Source organism: Balearica regulorum, chromosome 5 (assembly GCF_011004875.1).
Source record: "Balearica regulorum gibbericeps isolate bBalReg1 chromosome 5, bBalReg1.pri, whole genome shotgun sequence".
NCBI classification, from domain to species: Eukaryota; Metazoa; Chordata; class Aves; order Gruiformes; family Gruidae; genus Balearica; species Balearica regulorum.
Genome location: NC_046188.1, coordinates 55,732,866 through 55,750,532, shown reverse-complemented (window position 1 = coordinate 55,750,532; position 17,667 = coordinate 55,732,866). Strand labels below are relative to the sequence as shown.

The 17,667-nt window shown below is 43.0% G+C and overlaps 2 protein-coding genes across 5 annotated transcripts in view; one reads left to right on the top strand and one right to left on the bottom strand.

Moving 5' to 3' along the window:
- USH1C (USH1 protein network component harmonin) overlaps positions 1-939 on the bottom strand; it is a 51,039-nt gene extending 50,100 nt beyond the window's left edge. For all 4 annotated transcript variants that reach the window (XM_075755032.1, XM_075755033.1, XM_075755034.1 and 1 more), the window contains exon 1: positions 815-939. In XM_075755032.1, coding sequence (XP_075611147.1) covers positions 815-850 — 36 coding nt within the window. In that variant the 5' untranslated portion in view covers positions 851-939. The remainder of the gene's footprint in view (positions 1-814) is intronic.
- Positions 940-4,189: 3,250 nt separating this feature from the next.
- The window catches only part of OTOG (otogelin), a 114,794-nt gene continuing 101,316 nt past the window's right edge, over positions 4,190-17,667 (top strand). Inside the window, exons 1-4 of the mRNA XM_075755030.1 lie at positions 4,190-4,304; positions 4,402-4,462; positions 4,601-4,655; positions 8,388-8,478. Coding sequence (XP_075611145.1) covers positions 4,253-4,304; positions 4,402-4,462; positions 4,601-4,655; positions 8,388-8,478 — 259 coding nt within the window. The 5' untranslated portion in view covers positions 4,190-4,252. The remainder of the gene's footprint in view (positions 4,305-4,401; positions 4,463-4,600; positions 4,656-8,387; positions 8,479-17,667) is intronic.

Genomic DNA, 17,667 nt, shown 5'->3' with positions numbered 1-17,667 from the left:
AGCTGACAACAAAAAACAACCAACCAACCTTTCCCACAGAAAAAAGCACCACAGAACAATACTGAAAACTTTAGTCTGAGAGAGTCTTAAACAGCTATGGAAAAACATCTCTTGGATGTGTAAACAATTTCCTCCCCTCCTTTTCTTAAGCTTTTTGAGCTTACTCTGCTCATACAATTTTGAACTTTGCTGCGCACTTATTTAGCTAGGTAAATGACAAAATGACGTGTCAAGCAGACTGAGTTGCTCCATGTATCAAGTGCATTTGCACATGACTGCACATGTACAATTGCACTCGTGAATGTTAAGGTGGAACTGAAGTCTTCTGAGCAGCAGCTGGCAGCGCACAGGACTGCAAAGGGGAACTGCCTGGGCCTGGACTTCAGCACCTGCACTTTTGCCTCCCCTGAACTGGACTGGGTGTAACATTTTTTACATTTTATTAAAATAAAATAAATTGTATCAAGCCCTGAAAAAGCTCATGCATTGGGGAACGTTCTTCCTCTTCTCTTCCTCCCTTTTAAAGCTTTTTAAGTTTTACAACCACCCTCTCACAGGAGGTTGCCGCCCGCTTTTCCGCGCCACTAGCACGGCAGCGCCAACTTCCCCAAGCTTCTCCCTCCCCCGTCGGTCACTCTGGCAGCGTTCAGCCGCGGGCAGCGCCGACAGCACGCCCCAGGCCTTCCCGGCGCCAGGAGCCATGCCCAAGCCCGGAGCTTCGCCTCCCTCACAGGCCGCGGGCGAGCGGCTCTACCCACAGCCTGCGGTCGGCCAGTGAAGCGACCCCGGCTGTCCGTGGGCTCCGCTCTCTTACCTTGTGCCGGAATTCACGGGCGACCCGGCGCTCCATGGTGCGCGGGGTGCGGACGCTGGGCGGGTGCGGGCACTACGCGGAGCGGCTGCGCCAGCGAGGCCGCGCCCCGGGGCGGTGGGAGGCGCGCCCGTCGCTGTCGCCTGCCACCACCTACAGCATCCCCGTCCTCCGCCGCCGCTCCCCGACCTCGCTGCATTAGGGGTACGAGCCGCCGGGTAGCGATAACCTCCCTGCGCCCCCAAGCTTTGGTTGTTTAAGGCCAAAGCAAAAGAGAAAGAAAAAAGTAAAAGAAAAATAAAAGTCCCGCTCCCCCGGTGTGTTACCTGGCCGTGCGCCACCCACCTTTTCCCTGCGCTGATTTTTACAACTAGTGCTTCTCATACAGCATGGAGCTGACATCCAAACTTCTCTTGTGTAGTTGTAGGTATGTATGTCACTAGCCCTACTATTTGAGAAAAGCACAAAGCTGTGAACTTTAAAGCATGCTAACACCTGCAGAGGAAAAAAGAAAAGAATAATTTGCTTCAGTAAATTGCTCTACTGTAAATAATCTTATTTTTTTTATTTTTATGTAAGGAGGGTGAATCTGATGTATCACTAAGTCAAATTTCCACCTGCCTTTCCCACTCACAGAATATTGTTGCTTAGAAATGTAGCCTCTGACATGCCTACTGTGACTACCTGCATAAGAATCAACCTCAGAGTACCTGAAAAGAAGCCTATTTCAGACTAATATCTTTCAGGTAATTTTGTCTTCTCCCACTTTCCCTAATGTAGTACACAATAATAAAGACTTCTGCAATCAAGGCTGGAAGCAAGTGGAAGTAACCTGCTAACCTGTGTCCTTTAGTCTCCCTGCAGAATCAGCTTTACCCACATCACTCTGGAGAGAACAGGGTTTACTTAAGCACAGGTAGCTTACCTGCTCCTCCTTCCAACAGAGTGGAAACTTGCATGAATACATATAAAGGCATGATAAAACAATTCCATACCGCCAAATACAAACTGGAATCTGTTCAATTATTTCTGTGTGATAACTTTCCTAAGCTACACCAGCTCCTTTAGAAGTTGCTCTTACCCCTTTCAGAAGACGGCTTTGCTGTATTGGAACATTTCAATGGTACATACGCTACCCATTTCTCATATCAAGTGTCAGGAATAAGAGAGGAATGCATTTTAAGCCTGTGTACAAACAAATACAAAAACTGTTTTCAGAAAACAACTTTCTCTTAGAATTGCAGCTACTAGTACACAAATAATGTCTTCTACCTAAGTTCTAGTACCACAAAATATTGAAAAGCTATTCTATCTAAGCATTAGACAGACAACCACAGAATTTCTTCCCTGCATATGCAAAACAAAATTGTATTATATTTGAAAAGAGAAGGAAGGAGATACATAAAATTTAAAGGACACACAAAATACCATCTGTGTTTTCTTTAAATTTACATATAGACTATAACAGTCATTTATATCTTTCAATCATTTCTAGAAAACTTTACAGGAATAGATCTTTACAAGCTCAAAATTATGTACATTTGAAAGAAAGTGAATTTTTTTATCATGTGGATAAATTTTCCCAAGGTCAGAAACTCCTCCATGTAGTAAAATATTGTGGAATTAACTTCATTTGGTGATGTGAAAACTGCTCTGAATCATCAGGTAAAGGACACACCACGGAAAGGATAACAAATTGGTGGGTTGTTAGTCTGCTCTGTTACATGAATCCTTGCACACTACTGTGCATAAATACAAAGCAAACAAACCCACAAAGCTATCCCATGCTCCAAAACTGGAAGTTTGATAATCAGAAAATTTATGACATGGTTCTGAAGTATCCATTAAAATATGTCATATTAAAAGTATCTTAAAATATGTCATATTAAAAGATGGTACAATTATAACTGTTTATTAGTTTTGGATAATTAAATCTTTCATTGCAGGAAATCAAATTGCATCTAAATTAGCTTTAAACTAGCTTCAGTTATTGTTTGCTATTTGTGTCACAAAGGAAAAATGAATAAAGCGGGCAGCTCATTTAGTAGGCAAAGAAATACATTAAAATGTGTGTTGTGTAATCTGATTCCTGTTGCTTTTGATCTGCTTTCTTTACTTCCATTCATGTAATCAGGATCAGAGAAAGTGCACCAAAGCCAAGTGTGTGGTGCATTCAGAATAGATAGGCTCTGCTACAGGCTGATGCTAGCACATAATTTGAAAAATCTGTTTGGAGTTATTGGGAAAAGACTGTGCTGAAGTTAAAGAATATCTTTTCTGTCTCACTTTTCTCTCATACACATTCTCCATCCAACATTCACAGGAGAGAACAGAATTCTTAGTGAAAACATCACTAGTTTTCCATCATTTCATTAGAAATGAAACACTTGTTGCAGCAAGAAACACAATCCACAGGGAGAAATTACAAAGGCAGAAAAGAGATCTTTTTAATGACTTACTGTTAACAGACTTCCCAAAGCAGCCAGAAAAGGTCCTTTTCATCTGAGAGAGTTTCTCACCTGGTATGGGCAGCTTCTAAAGCTTCTGTTATAAGATACACAAACCTGAAGAATGACAGGGAGAGAGGCAGCAGCAGATGGGAAAGGGAAAAGAACAGAAAAAAAGTGAACAGCAACAGGAAGAGGGAAGAGAAAAGGGAAGAAAAATAATGGAAGCAAGGGAAAATAGATAGCAAATTTAAGCACAAGAAAAAAAAAAAAGAATAAAAAACCTGAAAAAGGGCCCACAGCTCCAAATTCAAGAGTGTGAATTTATAGTAAAAAAGAAGTTATCAGAAGCTATGGAAATAATCCACACACATTAGCTGCATGCTGCATTCAGTTCATGTCTTATGCTTTTCATTACTCAAGTTCTGACACCTGTTTCAATGCATCGGGGCCAATGCTCCGTGTTAAGCATCGACGTTTGCTGCCTCACAGCACAAGCCGGCAGCTCTCCTCTCCGCAAACCAGCAGTTTTCAGTCGTGCGACATTACCAGGAGCAAAGGCAAAGCCCCAGGTTTGTTCGCGTTAGAGGTGGGGCGCAGCCTCACCCAGCACCCCACCGCGGGTTTCAGCTCCTGCTGCGAAGCTGTGACACTAATCGTTTCCTAAACCCTAGAAGGGCAGGAAAGTGGAAACCAACGTGAGGAGCCGGCGAGGTCAGCGCCCGCACGGGGCAATTAGGGAGCACTGTTAGCGGGGCCGAAGCCGCCCAGTTGTAGGGGCAGTAACCGGCATGGGGCTGGGAGCCCTGCTGCAAGGCGAGGGGCGGTGTCCGGGGTGGGTGCTCGGGGAAGGACCAGGGGCGGAGGGCGGGCAGGCGGCTGATAAACCTCCCGTCCGCCCCGCGCAGAAGGGCGGGGCGAGCTCAGCGCACAGGGACCGGTCGGCAGTGAGGGCCGTAGTTCTGCGGGAACCAGCTGCCACCTGTCAGCCCGCATGGAGGCCCGGCTCCTCCTTGGGGCGCTCCTGTGCGCCTGGCTACCACCGGGTGAGCCTCTTGTCGGGCAAGGCGCGGGGACGGGACGGGGCGGGAGGGAGGATAGAGCAGTCCTGGCCATCACTAATGTGGTTCCTTGGTCTTCCAGCTCTGTCTCCGTGGGGCGCCCGGGCGCAGCTCCCTGTCGGCGAGGACCTACCACTCCCCAGGTAGGAACCAGTCGGGGCGCAGCGGGGTTCCTTCCTTGCCGCCGCAGCGCGCGGCTGGGCGGACGGCAGCCCTGAGGCGGGCCGGGTGGGGTGGGCTGCCGGGCCCGAGCAAACCTTGCCTTGTTCTCCTGCTCTCAGCCGAGGCAGCGCCGCGGGACCTCGGAGAGGGGGTGGCTTCGCTGCGGTGACGCAGGTAGGGGACGCGGGTCGGGCGCTGTGAGGGGCAGTGGGTGGGCACGGTGGGGCTGAATGCTAGGGAGAGGGCTGCGGTGCCTCCTCGAGGAGACGAGGCTCCTGGGACGTGGGGCTTTTCTCTGAGGAGCCCGCTACCCCTGAGGAGAGCAGCCCCGCCCCGTAGTCGGCTGCCTCGAACCGCAGTGCGACCAGGGCTGGTGATGCTATCGCTCGTGATCTCATATGGCGCCTGGCTTTCCCGCGCTGCGCCGCCGCCTGGCGAGCGTTTTCTGCGGTGTGGTTGGCGGCGTCGGTCTGAGGAATGGGTGTTCCGGTTGTCATCAGGATTAGGTGTTTCTTATATCTTACCTGAGTATATCTGTACGTTATAACGATACCGTCAGTATTTCTGATGGCTGTCCTACTTGTGATTCTTAAGGACTTTTTCTTCAAACAATGTTAAATGTGTGTTTTATCCTGGCAATAAGGAGTGTCACTCATGAACAAAAAAAACCTTGGGGTTTGAAGTTTTTAAGTAGTGAGGGAAGATGGTAGCTAGAGCTTCAGCTTGTTCAGAAATAGTTATGTGTCCTATGAAGCACCCTTATTCCAAGGAAAGCCGAGGTCTGGTCTGGCTCATCGCGCAATAATTGCTTTGTGGGAGCCTTTTCACGGCTCAGTAAAAGTAAATGAGCTGGCCGTATCAGATCGCTACAACTCAGTAGCGGTTTTTGGATGTGGTTTGTCTTGGCAATGCAGCTATATCATTAATGGTGTGTTGCTGAAATGGAATTAGGGTGCGTGGTTTTCGCACGTGGTTTTTTTTGAGGGTGGGAAAAGGGAAGTTTGCTTTGTAGCTCTTGTTTGTGGCTTTGCAGAGGAGTCACTTTTCTTTCTGCTTTCTCCCTACTCTTTCTGGGAAGAGCTCAGCAGAGAGAAAAACATGCCACATATCTGCAAACAGGTAACAAAATCAACCACCATAAGAGCAAATGCTTGTGGATTGAGATCCCACCCCCTCAAGAATTCAAGATACAGTAATAGGCTCTTTGTTTCCTTCTGTGCTAGCCTACTGAGCAGAAAACTTCTGTAAGAAATATGTTTAGGAGAAAGGAAAACCCCTAAATTCAATACTAGTTTTAAAAAGTTAAGAAGCTGAAGAGTAGTTGTTCTAGCCATTTGAACTGTCTAAAAGTAACAATAATGTATTTTTTACATGTTCTTGCTTTTAATAAACTTTCTTAAGTGGAAGAGGTAAAGCACCATTAAGCAATGGCGGTTAAGCCCTCTGCAGAATTTTATGTCCATGAAGACTTAGTTAATGACATAGCTTCCAAGATCAGTTTTCAGTCAAATGTCTAAGTAGGTATTTATAACAGAGAAAACACCTGCTACTTTCAAAATACTTTGTAGAATTGTGCACAGGACTGAGAAATTTGAATGATAAAACTCTAGGGCATGAAAAATAAATACTATAAATATCACCTAGTCCTTAAGTAAAATTATGTAGGCATGCTGGTGGTGTTATTTTGGAAATATTTAGCTCAGTTATTTCTATCACTGTAGACATGATACGTTGTAGATAGTATCTGTTGATAAAGAGCACTATATTTGTCACTGAATTTTCCATAATGAAAACTGTATTCTATAATTGTGTCACTGAAATATGAACATTTTAGAGGACGTAACTGCTATTCCTCATGAGGTGAAGTGAAGAAATAATATGAAATGGCCGTAACGTTTGTGTTGCTGTGTTAAGTAAACTAGGTAAATGTAATTAGATGCTTTGTTAACAAGGAAAAACTTATAAGTCATTGGCTTCTGAGGATCGAAAAGTTCATGTTAGATTGTGAGAAAAATGCTACTCAGCCTAGATATAGGCAGTTCTAGAACAAAGATAGGAGGTTATAGAGGAGGTGAGCAACTTGATTTTAACAGAGGCTTACTAATTAGGAGACATACTTCTACCTGTTATAAGCATGGCAATAGAACCACATGATGACAAAATATGAGTGTATTTTTGTAACTTGGCTGAGAAGTCTGCTTTTCTATCATCAAGTAAATGATACAGGCTGAATTGGCTTTTGTGATTTGATGTTTTGCTGGCTTTTTTTTTTTAAATGAAATGTAAGTATTTAGGTTTTGAAGAATTCTTTTTAAGGCACCTTTACAGATCAGTGCTTACACTGCTTTCCCTTCTGCATGATAGTACGTTTTACAGGACTGGCTGTTTTGTGTGCACTAAAGCCACAAGTTAGTGTTATTTTCTTAAAGCAGATTTTTGACAAGAGCTGGTATGGAAATTATTTTCTGAGTGATACATAAATTGTCTTGGGTATTGTTTCCTCTCAAAGAAAAAATGTGGATAATATTAAACAAGTTATACATGCTTGGGTGCTGTCCTTTTTCTTTCTGTCATTAAAATATTCCCTTTAAGATGGGTTGTCTTTATTCATCAGTTTCCTTGAACCTGGGCATTCAAAGCTGCATCTTAAAGAGCAATTTCCAAAATTCTATCTATAATACCTCTTTAAATAATTGAGTTTGTACTGTAAATTTATAAGTAAAGTGCTGAAACTTTGCACTTGCAAGAAGATGGGAAGGAACTTACATGTTCACGCATCATATCTAAACTATGCATCATCCTTGGGTGAAATGGTGTGAAATAGTATTGTCCCTTGAATTTTCCTAGAAGCTATCGGGTGACTAGTGACCATGACAGGCTGTTAAGCTGTTAACAACTAACCTGTGGGTTCTAACCTCACAAAGAGAGTGGAGGGATTGTGACTGGCACCACTGATAGATGGAAGAATGAAGTAGAAGTTGGATTAATAGATGAATATGGCAAGAACGAGGGGGGAGTCAATGTTATCATGACATACCAATGTATAAAAATGATTACAAAGTCTAATAGACTAGAAACACTGGGATTCCAAAATGCAATTTATTGGAGGGAAAAAGCAAGCTTAATTCACTACAATATTGAGAAATAATACAAAAACCCTCAAGATACCTTGCTGCTGAATGCTGAAGGCAGAAGTGCTTATGAGAATGGAAATGCAGGAGAATAAAGGGTTTAGGCTGTCATCATATATTTCTGAATGTTAGAACAACAGGGAAAGACTAAAGAGAAGATGGTAGGAAACATTTTGAAAACTCACCTGGGTTTGAATTTTTATGTTTATGATTTTTTTTTTTAAAAGCAAACAAAACCACCACTAAACAAACTTGTTGATTTTGCTGGGGTTTGAATCAGGTTCTTGGAAAATAGTGTGAATTTAGGACCTTACAAGACATTTTGTTAATTATTAGAGGTTTAGTGATTTATGCATGTGTATACTTCAGAATTATTTTAAATAACTATAATTGAGTGATAATTTTCAAAGCAGAAGAATGTTTATAGTGACAATTATGTTAGATACACATGATGGTTTAGAGGCTGTAATTGGAGTAAAAGGGGTATGGAGAAGGGCAAGGAGGACAGTGTTTGGATATGCAGTTTTAGGCATTTTGGCTTAACTGGCTTAAAAATCTGCGTGCTGTTGTCAGACATAATTTAATTTGCTCCTTTACTGGAGTCTTGAGTAGAGTGATTATACTTTTTACCTTACAATGGTGTTATTTGATAACTTTTTAGTAAGCCAATATGAAGCAGTGAGCTTACTAAAAATGATAAATTTCCTGATAGACCATGAAGAGATTTTTAAAGTGTCTTGGTTATAGCTGCTGATTTCTTTGTTCTTTCTGAAAGGAGCCTGGAATGGCAGTTTATAATGCTTCATCTACTACAATATCCTTATCTCGGAACAGGAGACTTCACAGAATGAAATGTGGACCATCTAGTAAGTTATTTATGTTTTTACATGAGATAGTTTCAATTGTCTGTTATGTTCGGCATAAATTAATTATTTTTCTGAGGGGGAAAAAAAAAATAAAATAGCTAATACAGGTCTTCAGGGTAAGGGGGCTCTACCTTGATTCATCTCAAAGGACTACAGGAATATCATAGAATAGGGTTGACCTAGTTTTAAGTTTACACCTGGTTCTGGTTTGGTCATTTGAAAGACTGTCTCTAACTGCAGTTTTTCTAACAGCTTTCAGCAGGACAATCTGCTCTTGTAGTAATATACCTAAAGATGTGGAATGCTGCCTAGATGCCATTAAATTACCTGTCCTGTATCTCTTCTGTGCGTGGACGGTTTTGTTGTTACTTTTTTGCTGAGGTAGTCTATGAATGCTTTTTTGTGTGTGTAATCTATGGATTAGCAGGATGAGGTACTCTTAGCCACCAGCTGGCAGTGGTGAGCATTTACTTGAGGAATTTGCATCTCTGCTTTTTTCGTTCATCTTATTTTCAGCAGTGGACAGGCTTAAATCTCTTTGCTCAAGGGTAAAGATCCTCTGTGTTAGCTCTTTTGGTAGAGCCTGTGTGATGCTTGTCTTGTACAAAGGAGAAACATGAGGCAAAGTAATTCAGAGGAATTTTAGTTAGTGATGTGAAACCCCTAGTTTCTCTTTAGTCAGCCTGATTGCATTGGATGTGAGACCTGTCTAATAGTGAATAGTCTGGGTTTGCATCCCCTGGCTTTACAGCACAAAATGGAGGACTGATGTGTGAATTGGACTCTTCAATTGTGGTTAGGGTTGTGCCATCTCCAAAAGCTTTTAATTTCTTTAATACGTACTGTTTTCACAAGCTTTTCAGAAGTGTGCAGCTGAACGTGGAGGAATAATAGAAGGATTTAGAGAGGCATAATATTACTCAAATAAAAACTATTACCTATGAACTTCTCCAGTATATGAAAAATATCGTGTGTGTGTATATATATATTCCATATGATAAAATTGATCTACAAATATACCAGTCTATACTTGTAAAACTCCCTCTGCTTTTGAGGGTTGTGCCAGCTTATTGACCAAGAAGTAGTTCTCTTCTTAGCTCTATTTTTTTTTTTTTTTAAACAAAATAAAGCGGCTTCCAAAGAGACATGCAAATCATGCTGAGAAACTTGTTGCCATAATAATTGTTTGCTTCCCTGGTTTGTTTTTCACCAAGCGAAAATTCCTTTAATGGGACTAGTGGATTTCATGTTCTGCTTCAGAGCAACCAGCTAGAAAAGACTTTTAAGATGCATTGTGCTGCTTTAACAGAACTCTTTAAAAGGGTTTATGTGCAAGTTTATTGCTTCTCAAATAGGCCTAATATTTAAGAAAGGGAAACACAAATCTAGAGGAGGGAGAATGAAATGAGTAGCAAGTATCTCATGATAACTCTTCACATGTCTAAGCTTTTAAAGGAGGATGTAGTTATGATGGAGAGAATTAGGTTTCATTGCCCTCTGCAGATGTAATAGGATAAACTTCCTGTTTTTTTTCTAACTCATTTCTATGGGGCAAAAATATTTCATAAGGATTTTCAATTTCTGATACTTGCTTTGGGAAGACAATGTTGTTGGAGGCATGCTTTAAAAACTGTTGATTGCCCATACTTGAAGGCAAATAAAATCAGGGTTATTAAACTCTGGAATTATTAACAGTTATTAAACAGTGGAATACCTAGACTTGGAAGTTTCCTTTTTAAATCCCAGTAAACTGTGTGTGGGAAACGGAATCCATTGTTCTCTGTGTGAGAGACACATTAAAAACAAAAGAACAACCTGATCTGCTTTGTGCAGGAGTTTCAGTAACATGCTCTAAATGTTTAGAATGATAGTTCTGTGTTGACTCTTCCTATTTGAAGAGAGATGCAAGCTCTTTAGGCTTGCAGGCTCTTTAAGAAGGACAGGCAGGGCAGATGAAGAGGGGTTGTCACCCTCTACATCAATGACCAGCTGGAGTGCATGGAGCTCCATCTGGGGATGGATGAGGAGCTGACCAAGAGCCTAGGGGTCAGGATTAAAGGGAGGGCTGGGGCAGGGGACATCATAGCAAGGGTCTGCTACAGGCCGCCTGACCAGGGAGACTGAGCAAATGAGGCCCTCTATAGGCAGATGGGAGCAGCCTCATGCTCACAAGCCCTGGTCCTCATGGGGGACTTCAACCACCCCGACATTGGTTGGAGGGGCAACACAGCAGGGCACAAGCAATCCAGGAAGTTCCTGGAATGTGTTGATGACAACTTTCTCCTCCAAGTGATAGAGGAACCCACGAGGAGAGGTGCCCTGTTGGGCCTTGTTCTCACCAACAAGGAGGGCCTGGTAGGGGATGTGAAGCTCAAGGGCAGCCTTGGCTGTAGTGACCACAAAATAGTGGAGTTCAAGATCCTCAGGGCAGTGAGAAGGGCATACAGCAAGCTCACTACCCTGGACTTCAGGAGAGCAGACTTTGGCCTCTTCAGGGATCTGCTTGGTAGAATACCATGGGACAAAGCCCTGGAAGGAAGAGGTACCCAAGACAGCTGGCTAATATTCAAGGGTCACCTCCTCCAAGCTCAGGAGCAATGCATCCCAACAAAGAGGAAGTCAACCAAAAACACCAAGAGGCCCCCGTGGATGAACAAGGAGCTCCTGGGCAAAGTCAGACAAAAAAAGGAAGCCTACAGAGGGTGGAAGCAAGGGCAGGTAGCCAGAAACACAGAGAAACTGTCTGAGCAGCCAGGGATCAGGTTAGGAAAGCCAAAGCCCTGATAGAATTAAATCTGGCCAGGAATGTCAAGGACAAGAAGAAAAGTTTCTATAGGTATGTCAGTGATAAGAGGAGGACGAGGGAAAATGTGGGTCCCCTCCAGAATGAAACGGGTGACCTGGTTACCCAGGATATGGAGAAGGCTGAGGTACTCAATGATTTCTTTGCCTCAGTCTCCACTGGCAAATGCTCAAGCCACACTGCCCAGGTCACAGAAGGCAGGGACTGGGAGAATGCAGAACCGCCCACTGTTGGAGAAGATCGGGTTTGAGAATATCTAAGGAACCTGAAGGGGCACAAGTCCATGGGACCTGATGAGTTGCATCTGCAGGTCTTGAGGGAACTGGCAGATGAAGTGGCCAGGCCACTCGCCATCATATTTGAGAAGTCCTGGCAGTCTGGCGAAGTTCCTGTCGACTGGAAAAGGGGGAACATAACCTCCATTTTTAAGAAGAGTGAAAAGGAAGACCTGGGTTACTACAGGCCAGTCAGTCTCACCTCTGTGCCTGGCAAGATTATGGAGCCAGACCCTCCTGGAGACTGTGCTCAGGCACATGGGAAATAAGGAGGTGATTGATGACAGCCAACACGGCTTCACTAGGGGCAAATCGTGCCTGACAAACTTGGCGGCCTTCTATGATGGGGTTACAGTGTTGGTGGATAAGAGTGACAGACATCATCTACCTGGACTTGTGCAAAGCATTTGACACTGTCCCGCACAACATCCTTGTCTCTAAATTGGAGAGACATGGATTTGATGGGTGGACAACTTGATGGATAAGGAATTGGCTAGATGGTTGCACTCAAAGAGTTGTGGTCAACAGTGCCATGTCCAAGTGGAGACCGGTGATGAGTGGTGTTCCTCAGGGGTCGGTACTGGGACCGGCCCTGTTCAACATCTTTGTTGGCGACATGGACAAGGGGATCGAGTGCACCCTCAGCAAGTTTGCCGACGACACCAAGCTGTGTGGTGTGGTCAACACACTGGAGGGAAGGGATGCCGTCCAGAGGGACCTTGGCAGGCTGGAGAGGTGGGCCCGTGCGAACTGCATGAAGTTCAACAAGGCCAAGTGCAAGGTCCTGCACGTGGGTCAGTGCAATCCCAAGCACAACTATAGGCTGGGCAAGGAATGGATTGAAAGCAGCCCCAAGGAGGAGGACTTGGGGGTGTTGGTGGACAAGAAGCTCAACATGAGCTGGCAGTGTGGGCTTGCAGCCTAGAAAACCAGCTGTGTCCTGGGCTGCATCAAAAGAAGTGTGACCAGCAGGTGGAGGGAGGTGATCCTGCCCTTCTACTCTGCTCTTGTGAGACCCCACCTGGAGTACTGCATCCAGCTCTGGGGGCCCCAGTACAGGAGAGACATGGAGCTGTTGGAGGGAGTCCAGAGGAGGGCCATGAAGCTGATCAGAGGGCTGGAGCACCTCTCTTATGAGGACAGGTTGAGGGAGTTGGGATTGTTCAGCCTGGAGAAAAGGCGGCTCTGGGGAGATCTAATTGCTGCTTACCAGTTTCTGAAGGGGGTCTACAGGAAAGATGGTGAGGGACTGTTTATCAGGGAGTGTAGTGACAGGACAAGGGGTAATGGGTTCAAGCTGAAGGAGGGTCAATTTAGATTAGATGTTAGAAAGAAATTCTTTACTGTGAGGGTGGTGAGATACTGGAACAGGTTGCCCAGAGAGGTTGTGGAGGTCCCATCCCTGGAAGTGTTTAAGACCAGGTTGGATGAGGCTTTGGGCAATGTGGTCTCGTGGAGGGCGTCCCTGCCCGCAGCAGGGGGGTTGGAACTAGGTGATCTTTAAGGTCCCTTCCAACCCAAACCATTCTATGATAAGCTGCATCATGCTCTGCTCATGGACTGGGATATGCACCAATCTGGGGATATATAAAATAGTAAAGCTCCCCTTTTTTCTTTAAAAGCAGCAAGGTAGGTTATCAACTTCTTTCTCCAGTTTAGTGATGTCTCTATGAAAATTATTTTATGACATACTTGGAAAACTGTGATTATAACAGACTTATATGTCATCCTATTACAGTCCTTGTTGTAATAACATTTTTTCTTCCTTATAACTCTGGATATATAGATAAACATGGTTTATGTGGAATTTTTGTATGATGGGTGTGATTTATTCTGCAATAGATCTCTTTACCTTTGCATTGTATTAGTCAACAGAAAGCAGTTTAAAAATCAATGTAATGTCTTATATGTCAACAGAATAAAAAAGTGGGCATAGTACAAGTAAATGCCAGGAGATAAATTCTTGTGTTAGTTTCTCGTACACAGGGAATATGAGATTTGAGTTTTGAAACATTTACAGAATAATTGGCAGCAGTTAACATGCAGTATACATAGCTGTTAAACTTGTAACTTCTTTCTACACAAATCTGTTTTTCATGCAAAGTTAAAAAACCCAAACCAACCAAACAAAAAACTCCAACTAAAGCTTATTAAGAACCTGGGAGAGATAAACCAAGTTATTTCTGGAAGTAAGTTCAGACTACTGAAAATTCTTAACAGGTTAAACACTTCAAATTTTCTTGTGTTGAAAGGCTGTAGCAGGCATAGGTCTTTAAGGCCACTGTTACTATAAAAGATATTTGTCCCTTACAATATGTGTGCTGATTTCAAGAGATGCACCAGTGTAGAAAATCTGCAGCCAGCTGGAAGGCTTTTAATATTGAGGGATTAAAATTACATCCTATTCATTCACCTCAATCTCAAAAAGGAAAACTTTACATCCTGGTGTAACGAGATCATCCTCATTTCAAGGCTGTATTGCATCCTGTTGAAGCCTGTATGCCATAGAAAACTTGTGCCATTACAGGCAGAGGCTATGAAGTTGAAGGATAAAAGATAATGCAAGAAATATATATTGTATTAGTTCTGCCATAGTCAAAAGGACACCTGAAAGCTTTCTAGAGAAAGTGTGCAATGGAAATTATGCAGAGTTATAAAATATAGAATTTCAAGAGTGTTGATGACAAAAGTTTAAATATTCAATTTTAAGCATACCTTATATTCTTTTATGCATGGCTATAGGTCCTAGTTGATGTTTCTTGCAAATTATCAGAAACTGCTTTGATTTTTTACTTTTCCATTTCAGAATGAAATTTGCTGTTTTTTAAAGAATTGATCTCTTTAGTTTGAGAACCTTCAGGCAGACCTGTCTTCTATACTTGCATAAAGCTTTTAAAATGTGTCATCTTTTAAAGAATCCTGAAAACTATAAAGTCTTTGTCTATTTCTGCAAATGACTCTGGAGCTCTGAAATGGTTTGGGCCAAAGTTGGTGAATGGGCAGGATCATAAGAACTGAGGGAACAGGCTGGACCTTGTACCTACCTAGCTTAAGTAAAGCTTGATCACTTTCAGGTCTCTAAATTAATCTTACATACTTAACTTTTCTGTCCAAGTGAATGTAATAATAAGTATCTTGAAAGGAAATGTCTTCAGTGATTTGCATTAAATGAGTTTTTCGTGTCTGAAACATTGACAAAATACAGAATTCCAACACTAGGAAGTCCTTAATGTTTTATAGAAAAGTACCCGTAGGGAGGTCCACATCAGTCCAAATCTTCAAGAACTAATAGTGTGTCGATGTTAATGGTGTATTATAATGGGGCCAAAATTCAGTTGGAGCATCTGGATTCATATGATGGTTAAAACAAAAAGCAAGTATTTCAAAATTGATGTGCATGGTAATTTGTGTAGTCACATATGTTCTTGAATGTGTTCGCTTGCTTTTACTTTTCTGAAAAAACTAATTTAGAGGTCTCTCTGATTTAGTATCTTAACTTTCATACAGGATATAGATACATGCTTTCTTAGCAGTTACCTCTTTGTGCTCCGAGAGCTGTTCTTTAGTGAGACTGTATCTCATTTCATGGTCAAGGGCTTCACATTATATAAATTACTTTCAGCTATAGTTATTTTATTCCTAATTAACATGTTAGAAGATCAGAAGAATGAATCATGGGCGAGCAAACCTGGACATGTAGTTGATTTGCAATTGAAATAAGTTCAAGAGATCTTAGGTACTTATTAGAGAAGAAGTAACGTAAGAAAGTATAATAAACTAAGTGGGCACAAATCATAGATAAAAGCCCACAAAGTATATTGCATCTATAATAATATTTCAAAGTAAATGCTTATTTTGATGAAGATGCAAGATACCTTTGAACAGTTATCATATTAAATTGGCAGAACTTGTGCTTGGAACCCAGGTGAAGAACATCTGAAAGGCCAACCAGTGTTGGGTGGGACCATACTGTATTTCAAAATGGATTGTGGAAGTTCCTCTTGTCAGGTGCATGTGACACTTAAAGCATCTCTTTTCAGAGAGCAACAGCAGTAGTCCCCTGTGTGAAGCGTGGACACTGATCTCCAGAAACAGTGCAAACAGGCTAGATTAGTCTCACTTTTTCACAGGCTGTGATAAATAATGGATGTGAGGTTCTGCTACTCCTTATAGGTTGCCAGCTCTGGCCTGAAGGCTCTCACTGTAGGAAGAACTAAACAGAGGTCCAGGAGCCCAAGGGCCTAAAATAACCCTGTCCACATATTGAGTGGGATTGCAGCCTAATCAGTAATTACCAGATGGTTAGAGTACTTAAGCAATGAGAGGAGCAGAGAAAAATTCAAACCTATGTTAAGATGATCTCAAGTCTTTACCCTGTTCACTAAAGAAGGAATTTGAGACAAGTTGCTTCATGGCAACAATGGTCATATTATCAGAGTGACTTGCAGGTTGTAATAGCATCAGTGGTTAAAAATCACTTTATTACTTATGCGAGTCGAATCATGTTACTTAGGCCTACCACTTTCTGCTAGAAAAGTCTCACCAGTTTTCAATTTCAGATTGCAAACCAATGCATTCAACTGGCATAATGTCAAAGGAAAAAGAGGAGCTAAGGACTTTTTAATAGGGGTCACTTTCGGCTAAACAAAGGACACCATATTCTTCCATAACCTTTCCTAATTTTAACCTTTGCTTAGTCTTGATGTTTATTACCTTTCTTGTGGGTGTTTCTCATGTCCTAGGAGAGACCTAAACTTGTGATATGATCATATAGGTTAGCTTATTGAGGGAGCTTATATTCCTTTAATGACAATGATCAGAGTGAACCCTTCATTATAGGATGTTTATTCCAGATACCTGAGGAAGTATTTCTGTGTTAATTGAGCAGAATTGAATGATTAAAGTAGGCCACATTGTTTGCAGTAGTAAGATCACTAAATGTGATCTGAATCAACACTATTCCTCTCGTTACCTGATTAAGGATACCTAATCTTTGCACACAGAGCTCTTGTACGCAGTGTAAAGAAAGATACTACAGTGATGTAAAAAGGGATATAAGCAAATACAAGAGCTATGTTTATCATGTTGTATTGGGTTTGTGTGGCAAGGTTTTGGTTGTGGGGAGTGTGCTACAGGGATGGCTTCTGTGAGAAGCTGGTTATGTCTGATAGAGCCAATGCCAGCTGGCTCCACTGCTGGCCAAGGCTGAGCCAATCAGTGACAGTGGTAGCACCTCTGGTATAACATACTTCAGAAGCAGGGGGATGGGGGAAGGCTGGGGAACAACAACAGCAGAGAGAGGAGTGACAATATGTGAGAGAAACAACTTTGCAGACACCAAGGTCAGTGAAGGAGAGGAGGTGCTCTAGGTGCTGGAGCAGAGATTCACCTGCAGCTCGTGGAGGACCCCATGCTGGAGCAAGTGGATGCTTGAAGGAGGGTGTGACCCCATGGGAAGCCCACACTGGAGCAGGCTCCTGGCAGGATCTGTGGACCTGTGGAGACAGGAGCCCACACTGGAGCAGATTTGCTGGCAGGACTTGTGACCCTGTGGGGGACCCATGCTGGAGCAGTCTGTTTCTGAAGGACTGTACCTCATGGAAAGGACCCATGCTGGAACAATTTGTGGAGGACTGTCTCCTGTGGGAGGGACCTCACACTAGAGCAGAGGAAGAGTGTGAGGAGTCCTCCCCTTGAGGAGGAAGGAGCAGCAGAGGTGTGTGATGAACTGACCACAACCCCCATTCCCTGTCCAGCTGTCCTGCTGAGGGGGAAGAGGTAGAGAAAACTAGGACTGAAGTTGAGCCTGAGAAGAAGGGAGGGGTGGAGGGAAAGTGTTTTAAGATTTTAGTTTTTATTTCTCATTACCCTACTCTGATTTGATTTGCAATAAATTAATTTCCCCAAGTCAAGTCTGTTTTGCCCATGACTGCAGTTGCTGAGTGATCTTGCTGTCCTTACCTGAGCCCACAAGTGTTTCTGTATATTTTCTCTTCCCTGTCCAGCTGAGGAGGGGACTGATGGAGTGGCTTTGGTGGGCACCTGGCCTCCAGCCAGGGTCAACCCACCACACCATGCACAGACAGAAGAGAACTTCATAAAGAGGAAAAT